This window comes from Neoarius graeffei, chromosome 6, assembly GCF_027579695.1.
Source record: "Neoarius graeffei isolate fNeoGra1 chromosome 6, fNeoGra1.pri, whole genome shotgun sequence".
NCBI classification, from domain to species: domain Eukaryota; kingdom Metazoa; phylum Chordata; class Actinopteri; order Siluriformes; family Ariidae; genus Neoarius; species Neoarius graeffei.
In genome coordinates, this window is record NC_083574.1 from 660,358 (window position 1) to 677,375 (window position 17,018).

General features: G+C 44.6%; 1 protein-coding gene across 7 annotated transcripts in view; it reads left to right on the top strand.

The window, feature by feature from the left end:
- Window positions 1-17,018, top strand: part of LOC132887650 (rho GTPase-activating protein 42-like) — a 118,945-nt gene that overhangs the window by 34,284 nt on the left and 67,643 nt on the right. For all 7 annotated transcript variants that reach the window (XM_060923119.1, XM_060923117.1, XM_060923118.1 and 4 more), the window contains one exon: window positions 9,659-9,730. In XM_060923119.1, the coding sequence (XP_060779102.1) occupies window positions 9,659-9,730 (72 nt within the window). The remainder of the gene's footprint in view (window positions 1-9,658; window positions 9,731-17,018) is intronic.

Genomic DNA, 17,018 nt, shown 5'->3' on the forward strand with positions numbered 1-17,018 from the left:
GCGTGAACCATCCTCCTCCTAAAGAGGCGTGGCCTGAACATCCTGCTGCGAGAGGCCCAGTGTGGGTTTCGTAAAGACAGAAGCACTGTGGATGTAACCGTCTGAGGAAGTCCATCAGAGTCCTGAGGAGGTCCCTGAAAGCGTGAGTGACATTCTGGGCGTTGGTGCAGCGTGAGGGTGGGGTCTGAGCTCCGGAATTCAAACAGCTTCACTGCAGCGTCTCCAATGGACACCATTTACCACAGAATCGGCCTCACATCATACACAGTCTCACTATAGACGTCCGCATATTTACGCCCTCGCATACACAAGTTTGGAAGCGTTCTGCCCCGAGCCCCTTTCACACTGAAACCCGTTAATGTCCGAGTCAAAACAACACGGAAAAGAAAACACGGTTCTGTTCCGTCATGGAAAAGTTACAGATACGGTGTTTTCCCACCTGACCGTATTTAACGGAACGCTTTGGCGTGTGCACGATGTCAGACGGGACGTGATGTTTAACTGATGAGACGGTGAGTCCGCTGGAGTGAAAAGCCCAAGCTGGGACATTAGCGAGTTAGCGGCATGGCCGAGTCGAGCTGCATCGCATCTCAGTCAGTTTTGTTCACACAAAAGCTATTTCTAACGTTTCTGTTTCTATCTGTTGATGTTTGCTTTACGTGTTATGAGTCGCCGCCGGTCACATTGCGTTGAGACTGTCTGAGTGCCGTCGCCGCGTCGCTACATCGTTTACATCACCATCATCACAACACGCCCATCTGATGGTTCCGATTTCCACTGGAGCCGCGACAAAGGGTTTCTCTAAAGGTTACGGGGTCACCAGGGGAGAGATCAACACTTCCACTGTTCCACCATTCCCTCAGGACGCCGGTACAGCGCAATAACGGAAAATATTCCCAGTGCAGTGGGAGAGGGAATGGCGCACTGGTGCAGGTTTCCTCATCAGGCTGCAATGTCCTTCAGAGTGTTTATCGTTTCCACCAGAACAGAACCAGACATCAGTCAGTCTGCATCACGGCTCGATCCTATAGCTGTGAACCATCGATCTGATAGAAGGATAAGGTTACATTTTTAAAAAATTTATATCCAGATGTCTGTAAAGCTGCAGTGACCACGCCCACTGTTCAAAACTCCATAACAGAATAGAACTGAAATGAATTGAATGCCGACATCACCTCGAGCTGGTGGAGAAATTCCTTATAAAGTGTCACCAGATCCTGGAGATGATGTGCAGAGGTCATGTGACCCACCCGGCTGCGGCATGTTTCACACAAGCGGCTCCGCCCGAGTCGGCACTGTGCAGGAGGACAGGAGAGGCGCTCTAAAGAGCGAGTGAAAATTACTGTTGGAAATCTATTGAGGAATATTAACCCATCCGTTCTGAAAACGGCAATCATCACAAACCACACAGCGTGGCAGCATGCTCTCTCCAAGAAGCTTCGTAGGTTTGAGGACGAGAGAACGTCTCGGTCCATTTCTACAATCACAAAACACATTTCATCTTCATCCGCTTTAGATCTGTTTGTGTTTTTATGGAGCTGCTGTGTTACTTCTGCCAATGGTGAAGTCATGTGCATTCCTGCTATCGTACATTAGCAGAGCGCCATCTGTTGTCTGAACAACACAGTTACAGCTAAAAAAAATTACGCAGTGTGATGATGACTGTTCATTTTTTTTTTATTCCATTGATTCAGATCATAATACGTTTGTATTATGATTTAACATCGTACGATTTATCATTACACACCCAGCAGGAACAAAGGCATGTAGCTGAGACTTCAACTAGGAACACGGCACATCCTTAACAAACTGCTCCGATCCCACACTGGACTGTACGGCCACACGGAGCAGCTATTCATCAATAAATACGGACGTGGAAGTCTGAGTGTGTGAGTGTGTGTGTGTGTGTGTGTGAGAGATTGTGTGTGTGTGTGTGTGTGTGAGAGATTGTGTGTGTGTGTGTGTGTATCAAGTTTATTTGTATAGCGCTTTTAATAATAAACATTGTTGCAAAGCAGCTTTACAGAATTTGAACGACCCAAAATATGAGCCAATTCCATCCCCAACGAGAGCGCCCACGGCAACAGCGGCAAGGAAAAACTCCCCCATGGCACGAGGAAGAAACCCCGAGAGGAACCAGACCTGTGTGATGTGGGAGGGTGTGGTGTAAGTGTGTGGTGTGTGTGTGTGTGTGTGTGAGTGAGTGTGTGTGTGTGGTGTGAGAGAGAGGGACACTCTGTAGCAATCTGTGCAGACGTTTCCTGATTCTTCTGCCCCTTTCCTCTTTTTTTGGTTCCAGTTCTAGCACCAGTTCCTGTTTGAGAACCGATCAGAGTCACGTCAAAAAGCTTAACGATGATTTTCACTGATTTTGTCATCATGATGAAAAATGGCAGATTCTGTAAAAACCCAAGTCAGAATGGTTCTGGTTTTGGGTCGGTGTCGCTGTACTACTCGCTCTGCTGTGGTGCTGAAGAAGCTCAGTAAGTGTGTGAGTTCTGCAGGACGGTTTCTATTGTAGAATCAGGTCCCGTTTAATTACATCAGCGTTTCCTCCTGAGGGCCCGTTTACACGAGGACGCTGTCGGGTAAAAACGACTAAATATTTTATCGGAAGTGCCTTTCGTCTACACGGGGACGGCGTTTCCGAGGCTGAAAAACGGAAAAAATTGAAAACGCCTTCCAGAGTGGATAAGTTAAAAACAGCCCCCGTTGCATATCTGTCTAAACTACCCAATACGCCAAACTCTGCTCGGATCTGCTCACGTCGGGTACGCGTTTACGTCATACATATGTCATATACTGTACATGCCAGCCCGGGAAGTAAGAAAGTAAGTAAAAAAGTAAGAGCATGTCTGATTACATCGATCCAACGGACCTTCAAGCTGCTCTGGCAGCTTTATTAAACGTCCAGGAGTCCTTCGAACATCTATACCGAATCTGCACATATACCGTTAATGAACAGAGGCGGGTATAGCATGCTCTTACTTTTTTACTTACTTTCTTACTTACCATAGCCAGAGTAGTCAAAGTTTTCGCGGCGCAGATGTGCAGATCAGACAAGACAGAAGACGTTGCGCATGCGTGCAGACATAGCGGAGGTCTTTCACAGCACCACCTAGCCGCCTGGCATGCACATCCGATTGAATTCCACACATTTATGCGTCACTGTATAGACGCAGATTTCCTCCTTGAAAACGGTCGTGTAGACGCGGAAAAAAGTGAGAACGAAAATGGACTTTTGCGTTTTTGTTTCAGACCGTCCCCGTGTAAAGTGGGCCTGAGTCTCGTTTTACTGTGATTTCAGCGGCGTTCTGAGATTTTTACTCCTCATTATAAAATCTGGGCTGCGTTCTGGAGCAGACGGAGTGACGACTGACTGCGAGCTCGAGGTAACGAGGAATCCAGAGATTTTTTTTCTGTCCTTGTGTTTAATTTGTTTCTCCGCCGTCACGAGCGTATTTTGTTGCTGTCCTGTGAGTTTGCCGTCGTCCTATTGGTGGATTTTAGCCGAACATCGGAGCAGCAGCTCACACACTGAGAGGATTGTTAGAAATGTCTCACACCAAAACACACACACACACACACACACACACACACACACACACACACTGTTATAAAGCCACTTTGGTCAGTTCATGAGCAGAGAGTTATTTTCCAATGTGCTGTTTGTCTCTGACAGCGACATCAGACAAATCATTTAGAGCGACTCGTGCACAAGCCCCGCCCCCAACCAGGAGATGCTTTGTGGTGATGTTCTGATGTGGCAGTGAGTTTGAGGTTCTGGTTCTGGTGCTGAACTCAGACCTCAGTGGACCAGTATGAGATTAGATTTAATGTATTCAGTGGCTTCCTGCTGTTTCAGAGTTTTGTCTTTTAAGGGTTTTCTGGTTTACAAATTAGTGGCAAGAAGGACGAGACTTGGTGGTGGTGGAGGTGTCTCTGTCCCCATGTCTCTCTCTCTCTCTCTCTCTCTCTCTAGTGTAGTGGTTATCACTGTCACCTCACAGCAAGAAGGTCCGGGTTCGAGCCCCGTGGCCGGCGAGGGCCTTTCTGTGTGGAGTTTGCATGTTCTCCCCGTGTCCGCGTGGGTTTCCTCCGGGTGCTCCGGTTTCCCCCACAGTCCAAAGACATGCAGTTAGGTTAACGTGGGGCGGCCTTGGGCTGAGGTGCCCTTGAGCGAGGTACCGAACCCCTGACTGCTCCCCAGGCGCTCTGGTGTGGCTGCCCACTGCTCTGTGTGTGTGTGTGTGTGTGTGTGTGTGTGTGTGTGTGTGTGTGTTCAGTGCTTCAGACGGGTTAAATGCAGAGGATGAATTTCACTGTGCTTGAAGTGTGCATGTGATGAATAAAGGCTTCTTTTCTTCTTTCTTCTTTTCTTCTTCTTCTCTCTGTCCCCGTGTCTGTGTGTGTCTCTCTCTGTGTCCCCGTGTGTGTGTGTGTGTGTGTGTGTCTGTCTCTCTCTCTCTGTTCCTGTCTCTCTCTCTCTCTCTCTCTCTCCCTGTCCCACTCTGTTGTCATGGAGATCGACGTGTTTATTCAGTGTGATAATGGTGAAGTTCTCTGCAGGCTCGTGCTCCCTCGTACACTGGTGTCCAGACTCTGATGCTGATTCCTGCACTTTCTCTGTTTCTGCTCCACACATTCATTTTCTCTCCCAGCGTGTGTTTGACGTTACCCTGTGTGTTCTTCTCCACCGTGTGGCTGAACAAAGCTCGAGTTTCTGTGCAAGCTGAGCTGAAAATGTGGTCAAAGGAGAGTCGTGTTCCTGGATCAGCCTGGAGTTGGGCTCAGGACCTGAATCAGGAGAGCAGTGATGCTGGAGAACAGTATTATTATTATTATTATTATTACCAGCAGAAGGGTGTGTGTTTTAGCCGAGTCTGATGGGAGAAAAAGGACCCGAGACTCAGTGCATCACAGAAAATTTTCCAAAGGTTTGAACACGTGAAGTTCGTTAATGCAGAGTTCCAGCCGGTCGGGGATGAAGGAGACAGCAGAAGTTTGTTTCCAACCTTTAATCTCCTTTTGTCGTTAATGGAGTGTGGTTATTTGTTTTCATCTTGACAAATCCAATAATACTGGGTCATCTTCTAACCAGTTCTGAACCTTCTTCTGTCGGTGGTTTCCTTTTTTTTTTTGTGTGTGAATGTGTTCTGTGCAGCACTCAATTATATCGTCCCTCTCTGCTTCCGCTTCTTGTAGCCATCCTTCACTGGATACCGCTCCAAATGATCCCTCTAGGGTACTGATCTCTGATTGGTCAACAGAACACACATCAAACCAATCACCTCGAGCCATACTGAACGCTGCACGTCTTAAAGAAACATACGCATCACTTTCATTCGGCCATTTTCAACAGAAAACACGCGCAGGCGTTCACTGTGTGTGGTGTGTAGAAGAATCTGCATTACCCTGTGCGGTACGCGTTAAGGATGTGGATATATCCAGAACACACACACTATCCACGACTGAAATCACTAAATTGTGAATTGAACCTGTGATTTATACTGACGTCAGTCAGTCAGTCGATTCTTCCAGTTTTACATTTTGTGCTGCGTTACATTTTCTGACCGACATTGGCCCCGCCCTCCAGTCCGAATAGACATGCTCAGTCCCGCCCCTTTTCTTTAAATGTGGCTCAAATGCTGGACGTGGACTGAGGTGTAATTACACCCTGCTCCGGTACAGGTGCTGATAATTCTTTTGTATGAAATGAAGCAGCTGGATGCTGAAAAAATAAAAGTGCAGAACATTCGGAAATCGTCGGGAGCTTTTGGGTTTGAGGTGTGAGTTCTCTGAGGAAAGTTCTTTCCAGGAAAGTTAATGAAGAGCTGGAGATGTTCCTTCATGCTGAACTGATCGTTTGGGTCTGATGCCCTGAAAACAGCATCGCTTTCAAAAGCTGGAGGAAGAAATGCAGAGAAAACATTCAGTCTGATCCCAGGCCATTTAAATCTGTCGCTCTGTGTGTGTGTGTGTGTGTGTGTGTGTGTGTGAGAGAGAGAGAGCGAGAACAACGATGCTGATGTTTGGAGACACGGCAGAGAAAAGCTACAGCGTGTGAAATCAGCCTTTCTGTCATCTCCAGTAATGAAATCCGTCCGCGCTGCTGCCTCATGAATCGCATTTCACTTTTCATACCTGGCCTGCTTTAGAGCTTCATCTCTCTCTCACACACACACACACACACACACACACACACACACACGTTTGTGTATGTATAAAATACCACAGTCAGTTTGTGTCGTGTTTCTAACAGAAGACTGTCACAAAGCAACTTTACAGAAAATTAGACTTTAAACACCTGAGCTAAGTGTATTTACTGATTTACCCCACTGTGAGAGAGAGAGAGAGAGAGAGAGAGAGAGACCTATAAATGTCTATAAATGGTTCATTAATTAAACTAATCTTCGCTACGCAGTGTTTTGTTGTTTTTACAGAAACTGCTGACGTATTTAAATGAAACAGATTTATCTTAGTGAAATATTTATCCAGTTATTTTACAGTGTGATTTATTGTCATTGTTAAAAGAGAAATAAATTATATTTGTGCATCTCTGTCCAAATTTCTGTAAAGCCGCTTTGTTAAAGCATTGTACAAAATAATTAAAAATGAAGCTGAATAATTTATTGTTCATTTGCTGAGGCTAGTTGTGGCGTGGTGCTGTAGCGCCCCTTCACTGTGTCCATCGGTACTGCACCGTGCAGGCGTGGAGCACGAATCCGCTGTGTGATGAACAGGGTGTGTGTGTGTGTGTGTGTGTGTGTGTGTGTGGTGATTTGGGCAGTTCTTCAGCAGACAGGGCAAAATGATGAAACGATTCGGGCCACTTTAACTCGTCAGCTCAGTGATTTTGCTGAAGTCTGGAATCCGAGGCAAAATGTGACTGAAACCCCTCTTTAAAATCATCACCCCGGTTACAGCGATGTCGCTTCACAGAAGTCTGGGTTTGAGTTTTAAGAAATGAAAGTTCAGTTTTTTCGAATGTAATTCTGTTCCTGACCTTTTCTTTCATCATAAAAGATTTTGTGTTCAGAGTTAAACAGCCAGATTTTTTCTGCTATTTTCGGGTCGCAGAGCCCAGACCGTGGGACACTTTTATTTAACACCGTTATCTTCAGTGCTGCGGCTAAAAAAAGTTCCCGTATTTTGCTGTGAATGTGATTCCGTTACTGAAGAACGACCCGGTAACATGGAATATCAGCTGCCGTCTCGTCTGCAGCTCACACCGTCCTCCTACTGATGGCCGTTTTAATAAAACACATTTGCTTCGTGTTTTAAAACCTTTATTTATTTGCTGCTAATTTTTTATTTGCTCAGTAGAAGCTGTGAGAGTGATTGATTACTGTTTCAGAAAATAAAATGTAAAAACCCACTTAAAATAAAAAATAAAGGCGACAAATGTGTTGGTTCCTGAAAAGGCCATTTTAGGAGGTGGTGCTAATATTAATAATAATAATAATTTTCCACTGAGATACCTTCCATGTGCTGCTGATGAATTTTGGTGTTGCATTTTTTAGTTTCTGTGTTGAAAGATCCTTCAGTCTGCTTATTTATTTATTTATTTATTTATTTATATATATAAATCCAATTCTCAGGTAGAAGAAACCTTTATTCGTCACATGCACACTTCAAGCACAGTGAAATTCATCCTCTGAATTTAACCCATCTGAAGCAGTGAACACACACACACACACCCAGAGCAGTGGGCAGCCACACCAGAGCGCCCGGGGAGCAGTCAGGGGTTCAGTACCTCGCTCAAGGGCACCTCAGCCCAAGGCCGCCCCACGTTAACCTAACTGCATGTCTTTGGACTGTGGGGGAAACCGGAGCACCCGGAGGAAACCCACGCAGACACGGGGAGAACATGCAAACTCCACACAGAAAGGCCCTCGCCGGCCACGGGGCTCGAACCCGGACCTTCTTGCTGTGAGGCGACAGCGCTAACCACTACACCACCGTGCTGTACAACTCAGAAACACAACTCCGAGCCAGTGCAGTTACTCAACATGAATAAATAAATCCAACACTGACACAAATATTAAATAACAAACTGTAGAGTTGATAAAAATGCACAGATATTAAAGACATAAACAGAAAGAGTTCAGCTCTGTTCAGCTTTAACAGGAGCCGAAACCATCGGCTGAGAGTTTAATCCTCTTTAACAGTTTCAGTGTGTAAGTGGAGCCCAGGTTCCTTTAGAGTCACCTTTTAAAGGTGCGCTACATTCACTTTCATGTAAAAGATGCGTTGAATGTACTAAAGGTATCCAAGAAGGAATGAGAGAGTACACACACACACACACACACACACACACACACACACACACACACACAGATACACACACACACACACACACACACAGATACACACACACACACACACACACACACACAGATACACACACACACAGATACACACACACACACACACACACACAGATACACACACACACACACACACACACACACACACACACAGATACACACACACACACACACAATGTCTTTCTATTCAGAAGGAATGAAAACTCAAACAGCAGGTGTGTGATTATTCTTGCATTAGCATGCAAAAAGTACACACACACACCGGCCACTTTAATAGGAACGTGTTGTTGACTCTAAGATCCCTGTTCTTGGCTGCAGGAGTGGAACCCAGTGTGTTCTTCTGCTGTTGCTGAGATGCTTTTCTGCTCACCACGGTTGTAAAGAGTGATTATATGAGTTACTATATCCTTCCTGGCAAAAAAAGCTCGAGCCAATCTGTCCATTCCCCTCTGACCCTCTCTTATCAACACGGCGTTTGTTTCCACCCACAGAACTGTCGCTCACTCACTCAGTGTTTTTTGTTTTCTGCACCATTCTGTGTAAACTCTAGAGACTGTTGATTGTGTGTGAAAACCCCAGGAGATCAGCAGCTTCTGAAATACTCAAACCAGTCCATCTGGATCAAACCAGCACCCAGACCACAGTGAGAGAAAGTCACACTGAGATCACTATGTTTCCCGTTCTGATGTTTGAACATTGTGAACATTAACTGAAGCTCCTGATTTGTATCTGCGGGATTTGATGCGTCGTGCTGCTGGCGAGGGATCGGCTGATTACAGAACCGCAGGGGCATGTAGGGCTGTTCCTAATAAAGTGGCCAGGGAGTGTATATATACTGTGTGTGTGTTGTGGATGTGTATTTCCTCCTCTTTAGTAATGAGCTGCTGAGAGGTGTGTGTGTGTGTGTGTGTGTGTTCAGAAATGAGCTGAGTGGAAAGTTCTGGTGTGAAGCTCAGGCTTGTTTCATGAGACTCGTATTTCTCGGCACTCTTGCAGCCTCGCTACGTTTTACAGGCGTATAAAACACACCGCCATTTTCTCATTTCTCTTTATTGTTCAATTTCATGACTTCAGAATTACTTCACGTTTTCTTTTTTTACCGCTCAGCAGTGCGGAATGCTGCGTTCTGCTCCACAGCTCATATTAAGTGAATATTGATGAAGGAAGTGGAATCTCTTTAGCGTCGCTGGTGTGGGAGATCGAACCCGAACCCACTGGGCCGTGATGAAATATTAAGTCAGGCTGCAGATTTGTGCAGTCTAACCGTGCATGTTAAAGCACTCAGCTCTCTGTTAAGATTAAACTTGACTTTTATGATTGATTTTCAGATCCAGAACGCTGACGATGTGCTCATCACACCTCTGGAGAAATTCCGTATGGAGCAGATCGGAGCGGCCAAAGTAAGTAAAGCGTGCACTCGGATTCATAAAGCTGAACATGTGCTCATGAAAATAAAGTGCTGTTTAAATGCAACAAACAGTCTCTTTAAAGGAGCCGTGTGTAACATTTACATCAGGTAACGCGCCCTCTGCTGTCTGAACTCCAATTAATCACAGTTCACTCCAACATCACAGCAGAGACACAATAATCAGTCCAGAAGGTGTTGATTAATTCTCTCTGACAGCAGCTCTGACTGTAGTGCAGTTTATATTAATGCCCTCACTCTGAGATGTTATGGTTTCTATAGTAACGGCTCGTTCAGAGGGGCGTGTCCAGCAGACGCTCCACTTAAACGTGTGTAATCATCAATGTGGTGAAGTTTTCTTGTAAGAAGTGTGTGTGTGTGTGTGTGTGTGTGGTCCTCTGGAAGGAGTCTCCAGTGTGAGCGCTGTGTTAAAGTCAGAAGTGACGTTGGAACTGTAAGTTTTGTGTAAACTGGGTCCTGAATCTGTGGGATTTATCTGATAATGAATGTGTGCAGTTTCATCTTTATAAATTAAAGCGGAGTGAAGTGGTTTCTGCACACGGTGTGTGTTCATGCTGACGCACTCGAGAGACGGCAGTGAAGAGAATCGGATTGAAACGCGGACCTCAGAAGTGTTTCAGCTCCTTAAAGGTCTGATGACACGTTTTTGACATCTTTGGCGATGTTTTATAACATAAAAAGTAATTCCCGATGATCCATATATTAATTCACGAAGGCACCTATTTTACAAGTTATGATAAAAAACGCGGCTATTTGGGCAAATTTGACAGGGCTGCAGCACCCAGGAGACGAATGAGGAGGAGGAGCTATATGACGTCAGCGAAAGAACCTTCCTCCTAACTTACCAGTTTGTTGTTGATGCGACAGGTGTTCAGTTTATCATTATTAGTATTATTATTATACATTATTATACATTTTATATGTTATTATGCCTTCGCGTTGTGTTGCCGGCTTTTGCTCCAAAACCCACAAGGATGGGGTAAGTTTATTCAAGTTTCCCAGAGATCCCGAGCTGCATGCGAAGTGGGTGAAGCAAGTCAGGCGCACTCGTGACAAGTGGGAGCCCTCACCAACATCCGTCCTGTGCTCTGAACACTTCGATTTGGATTGTTTTGACACCCTTCCCAGCTTAAAGGAATCTCTTGGGTGTGCAGTTCAGCACAAAAGTGTGTTGCTACCATCAGCAGTGCCTACAGTATTCCAGAGGGGGTCTACTAGTAGCTATGCCGGATCCAGCAGTCGCCTGGGACAAGCCGACTCCTCCAAACACAGTCCTCCTGTCAGAACATGTGTTGAGAAACGACATAAGATAAAGGTACGTAGAGCTATAGAGTGCTCCGACATGATGCTAAAAATAGTAACCATGCGGTCTGCGCGGCCATCTTGGAAGTGACTCGCTCCAGAGCGCTCATAGAGTACACATCATAGAGTACACATTCATGATAATCATAAATGTAATCATAAAGTCGGCATGATATCAGTCATGTATTTGCTTGTGAAAGCTTGCGGCTTTCATGTAACTGCCGCCTAGCAACGAGAGGCAAAGGGTAAAGAGGGTAGGCATCATAGATTCTATTCGGAAGAGATCAATACACGATTGCTTAAAAATGAGGTATTTTAACAATTTGCATCTGTTTTGTGATTATCGTGACACTTGTGTGTTATATAGAACTGTATGTCTTATCAGCACATTGAGGATCTTCCACCGGAGGCTTTAGCAAGTACTCGTAGCAACACTACACTTTACCCTTTGCCATGCGTTGTTAGGGAACGGTAGCAAGTACCCCGATGACCGACTTCAAGAATATGTAGAAAAAATTTAGAAATTATACTTTCCAAAAGTCATTTGAGCTTAGTGTATTGCATTTCCATTTATATTGTAGGTTCTTGCTGATGTTTTTGCGGAGTGTGACGCAGCTGCTGAATCAGAAGCTGCAGAGTTTGTATGTACTAGTTGTGAACATTCACATTATTATCAATCTCATTTATTTAAAATCAGATAAAATCATGCCATCATGATCACTGCTTAAAGTACCAGTATTTGGTTGTTGAAGAGCTAGCGCTAGAGAGTTCACCGGCGTTTTCATGCGCCATTTCCATTGAGTAGAACAGCCAGTGAACCGCAGCGTGTTCTTCCGCTGACATCACAGCATGGCCGCGAGCCACGGACCCAGTTTTCTTGCGCTGTGCAATTAAAAGTTGGATATTCGCGTAACAACAGCTTCTTTTCACGTAATTATAACAGAAATCTAACATGTTTGCCGTGTTGTATAGTTTATTTAAGAAATTGCATAGAGTCATGTTCGTGTCATCAGCACTTTAATACACCGCAATAAAGGAGTCAGAAATTCAGTTAAAATGTAAACGGTATAATTGGGTTTAAGAGCTTTCCTCAAACTCGAGGCTAATTATTCAACAGAGGTCTAAAGACTGGGTTTTAGGATAATAATCTAGTTTTATTATTTTGTACCAGATAATTTGTGCTCATACAGCTCTGTGTGTGTGTGTGTGTGTGTGTGTGTGTGTGTGTGTGTGTGTGTGTGTGTGTGAGATGTTTTACACTGAAAAGCAAAATCCTAGTCAAAAACAACCCTGTGGACGTCGTGGCTGAGAAATGGGACTCGACTCTGTTCCTTGTCTGTTCTGTTGTCCGTCTCACACGAGACTTTAACCGAGCTCTCATCCCGTCACCGTAATCCCACGACCTTCTGTCCTCCTGCCAGCCACGAGTCTCTTCTACACAAACACGCAGCATCCAGCTGGTGATGTTCAGCTTGCACTCATGTTCCATCACTGTTCCTTTCTCTCTATGGGACACTTCAGGTTTAAAGTTCAAACGTTTAATTTTTATGAATGGAAATCGTGGACACTCTGGTCCCGTGGGTAATGTGAGGATTACATCTGTAAACTCCTCAAACTCCAGGATCGTTTGGGCCGAAAACAGGTTCAGATCAGCCTCGGATCGTCATGAGGGACGAGCTGGACCCCGAACCCGCCTCGTGATCCTGCAGTGTGGGTCGGAGTGAGCTGAGGAAACGCTCCTGTGTGCTGCGTATCAGGAGGAACGTCTCCGTGAGCCCCAGGACGGTCCGTCAGAACCACACGCTTACCTTTAACGGTGGTGTTTAATCCATCAGGATGTAACACCACAGTGAGAGGAAACGGCCGTCAGCTTTATAAAGCGGAGAGAATGAGCTGTGTGTGGATGTGAGTGATGGAGAACACTGAGGAAGTGTGTAAGGATTAAAGTGTCTGAGGTGGTTCATGTTGTTCAGTAACTCGGCCTTGTTACTCATTAAACACACATCCGTGAGAAGACCCGTTTGGGTTCAAGCATGCAGTTAGATCATCACACACACACACACACACACACACACACACACACACACACACACAGCCCTGCGTCTGATGTAGACTCCCGCTGACCTGCTGTGTGACTCTGTGATTTATTGCCACCTCAAAATTCGTCTCATTTCTTTTGCACGAATGAACAGAGCACTGAAACGCCACTGAACACCGAGTGAAGGTCCAGAAAAATATGGAACCAATTTTGTGCCAAAATGTTCATACAATACTTTTGAAATATCAAACAAAAACGACAAATCAAAATACAAAGTCAATCTTTTAAGACTGGCAAACAAATTATTCATGTAATCGTGCAAAATATCAGTCTGTTACTCTCATAGTCGCCACTGAAGTCCACTCCATCCTTGTTTACCGTCAGTGGATCGCTCACTCGCCAAACAGTCCGCCAGAATCCGAGTAGGGAATGGCTGAGCGTAATAATAATAATAATGTCAGTAATAATAATAATAAAGTCAGGGAGCGCAAACGAGAAAGCTGGAATCGCAACCAGAATAAATTACGGCAAACAAAACTGAGAAAGACGCGGAACAAAAATAAAAGGTTTCTGAAGAGTAATAGACTGATATTTTGCACGATTACACGAATAATTTGTTTGCCAGTCTAAAAAGATTGACTTTTTTTCTTTTTTTGTATTTTGATTTGTCGTTTTTGTTTGATATTTCAAAAGTATTGCATGAACATTTTGGCACAAAATTGATTCCATAGAAAAATACCAGCACCAACATTTAAAACCCTCACTGACCCTCTGAGAAGTTTGATGATGAGGACGTTGCGTCTGGAACACTGCGTCTGGAACACTGCGTCTGGAACACTGTTTAAGAGCCTGGAGACGTGTGGAACTTCAGGACTGAACATCATTTAACTTCTCGCTGTTAAACATTTACCGACTGCATTCTGTTCAACATCATTATTATTATTATTATTATTATTATTATTATTATGCAACTCCCTGAGAGGACCTGAGGAGGAACCCTCGAGAGGAATCAGACTCACGGTGAAGCTCCTCCTCCTCTGGGTGGGAAATTAAATTAGAATTCTGCACTCATTAGAAATTATTTACATATTTCCTTGTCTCAGTTTCAGAGGTTCCGCCCACGGGCCCAGATCACCTGACGTTTGTTTTTTTTTTTTTACTCTTTTCTGGCTCCAAGCTTCAGGTTCTGAAATCTGATTGGCTCTCTGCACGTGTCTCTGCAGGGTTCTGATTTTGTTTTGTCTTTTTGTTTTTGCTTTTCAGAGGAAGTTACTGAAGAGATTTCTGTCTGTAAAAGTGATTCGAGTTTTGTTTCCCTCAGTGGAGAGTAAACGAGAGTAAACGAGAGTAAAGTTGTTTGTTGACGGGTTTCAGGAAAAGCTTCTGATTCGACTCTGATGGTAAAGTGGGCTTTTCCTATGGAAGTAGGCGGAGCTACAGGTCACATTTAATAAAGAAAACCACCAGACTGTTCACAAGACCACGCCCGAGTGTCTTATTTACACATCTGAGTTTATTTATGAAGCATTCTGAGGAGAAATGTGGATTTGATGAAGATGGATTTATCGTTTCTGTGATTTTATAAAACGCCGTCATGTTTAAATCACTTCCTTATTTCAGTTTCACACCAGCTTACTGAACGCTCTGTGAAACTCAGTCACTTCATATTAATGACCTGAAACGAATCCATTCTATTGAGGAGAAAAGTAATGGCACCCTAACGCTGCAGCAGCTGAGTTGTGCTACTTTGCCTTTTATTGTATTTGTAGGTGTGGCTAAATGTGAGGCGTGGCGTGACCCCGCTCGCTAATTTACAGGTGATTGGTGTTTATCTGCATCCCCACACCCGGACATCCAGAAAATCTGAGAAACTTTCTTAAATCTGACAGAACTTTTAGTTCATTTTGTTCATGAAAACATTTACAGATAACTTTATTATGGAAAACTCCAAAAAGGCAGCTGAAGGTAAAACTGCTGGCTCGTGTTCCTCGTGGCTCTGTAGTGACGGTCCTGCAGTGATCCGTGTCCTACAGGTGAGGGGTTTTACATCCGAGTTCAGGAGTGTGAGACGTGAGCTGAAGAGCAGCGTGACTGTAGCTATCTGGATATTTCAGCAGGTTTTAATGCAGAGGCGTCAGGCTCCAGTCCCACGGTCCCTCAGCTCTGCACTGTTCCTCCATTCAGGAAGTGTTTAAGCAGACGGAGAGAGAAAGTGGTGGATGATGAGTTCTGCAGTGCGACGCTCCATACGTCAGAGTACAGGGTTTTTCTCTAATGACTCAAAAACACTAACACTTTAAGATAACGTGTGTGTGTGTGTGTGTGTGTGTGTGTGTGTGTGTTTGCCTGCAGCGTGTGTGTGGGACGATGAAGCTGTGTGATGATTCTCATGTAAGGTGGCATCTCTCACATCCTCTCCTCCTCGAGGCTTCAGCATGCTGTGTGTGTGTGTGTGTGTGTGTGTGTGTGTGTGTGTGTGTCAGGTTCCTTCCAATCTCATGCTGCCCATAGGAGAGTTTTTCAAACCGAGGCTGATCAGAGCAGGAGGCAGGACTGAGTCTCTGTGAGGATCTCCTGCTGCGTGTCACTCGGCACATTAAAGAAACTCTGAGTTTAAAAACATCAGCACACAGGTCTTCAAGTTTTAATGCAGGTTGGAAATAAAATACAAATTCTCCAAACAGTGGAGAAATACAATTTTTTCAGTAAAAATATTAGAAATCGATTTGCTCTCATGAAGGTTTATTTGTTGCTTTGCTTTATGTTGAAATCCCGTCTTCAGACTCTCCGTGCTGTGATCTTCAGCTCACACTGTGGGATTTTAGATTCTACGGTTCTGTTTACTTTATATTCGTTATTAGATCATATACATTTTGGTTGAGTTGTTTGAAGGAGAGCCGACTCACAGCATTACGCTGAATATCGAACTGCGCTGGGAAGCCAGTGAGCTGCAGAACAGCCTGATTAATGCGACACAGCGTTATAAATATTCCAGCACCTTGGAGGTTAAACCTGAGCAGAAGGTCGTGAAGGTCACACTCAATAACTTCTCTGTTCCAGGAGGCTGGATTACAACTGACCCTGACTTCCTAACAAACTGGAACATAAACACACTGCCAGATAAAACATCTCACTGTTCTGGGCTCTGATTGGTCAGAAGGTGTTGATTAATTCTCTCTAACAGCAGCTCTGACTGTAGCGCAGGGTTATTTATCATTAATGCTCTTGTTCTGATACGTTATGGTTTCTATAGTAACGGCTCATTCACAGGGGGGGGGGTGTGTGTGGTCTCTGTAAGGAGTCTCCAGTGTGAGCGCTGTGTAACAGTCAGAGGTGAAGCTGGAGGTTTAAGGACAGAGGAGTTTACACTTCTGTACAGTTTCTCAGGAACACGATGGAACAAACTGCGGGTTTTATCTCAGAGAATAAAGAGACTCTGGTGAAGGAACGAGTGTTTATAGCTGCTACAGTGCTGAGCGTAAATGAGTACACCCCCTTTGAAAAGTAACATTTTAAACAATATCTCAATGAACACAAACAATTTCCAAAATGTTGACGAGACAAAGTTTAATATAACATCTGTTTAACTTATAACGGGAAAGTAAGGTTCCACACAACTACAAAACGATTCACTTTAAAAGATTCAACAGCAAATAATCTGATGTGTGTTCATGGTTGAAAGGCAAGGGGCGGGGCTTAGCCATGCAAACACGTTTATATGAGCCGCTCCTTCTGTTTGTCTTCATTTATGTGAATTATGCCGCTTTTCCACTACAAACGCGGCTGAGCCGTGCCGTGCTGAGTTGGGCTGAGTCGAGCTGAGTGGGGCTGAGTCGAGCTGAGTCGAGCTGAGCGGGGCTGTTGGAGTTGCATTTCGACTACAACCGCGCTGAACCGTGCTGGCTGGAAGTGGGTGGACACA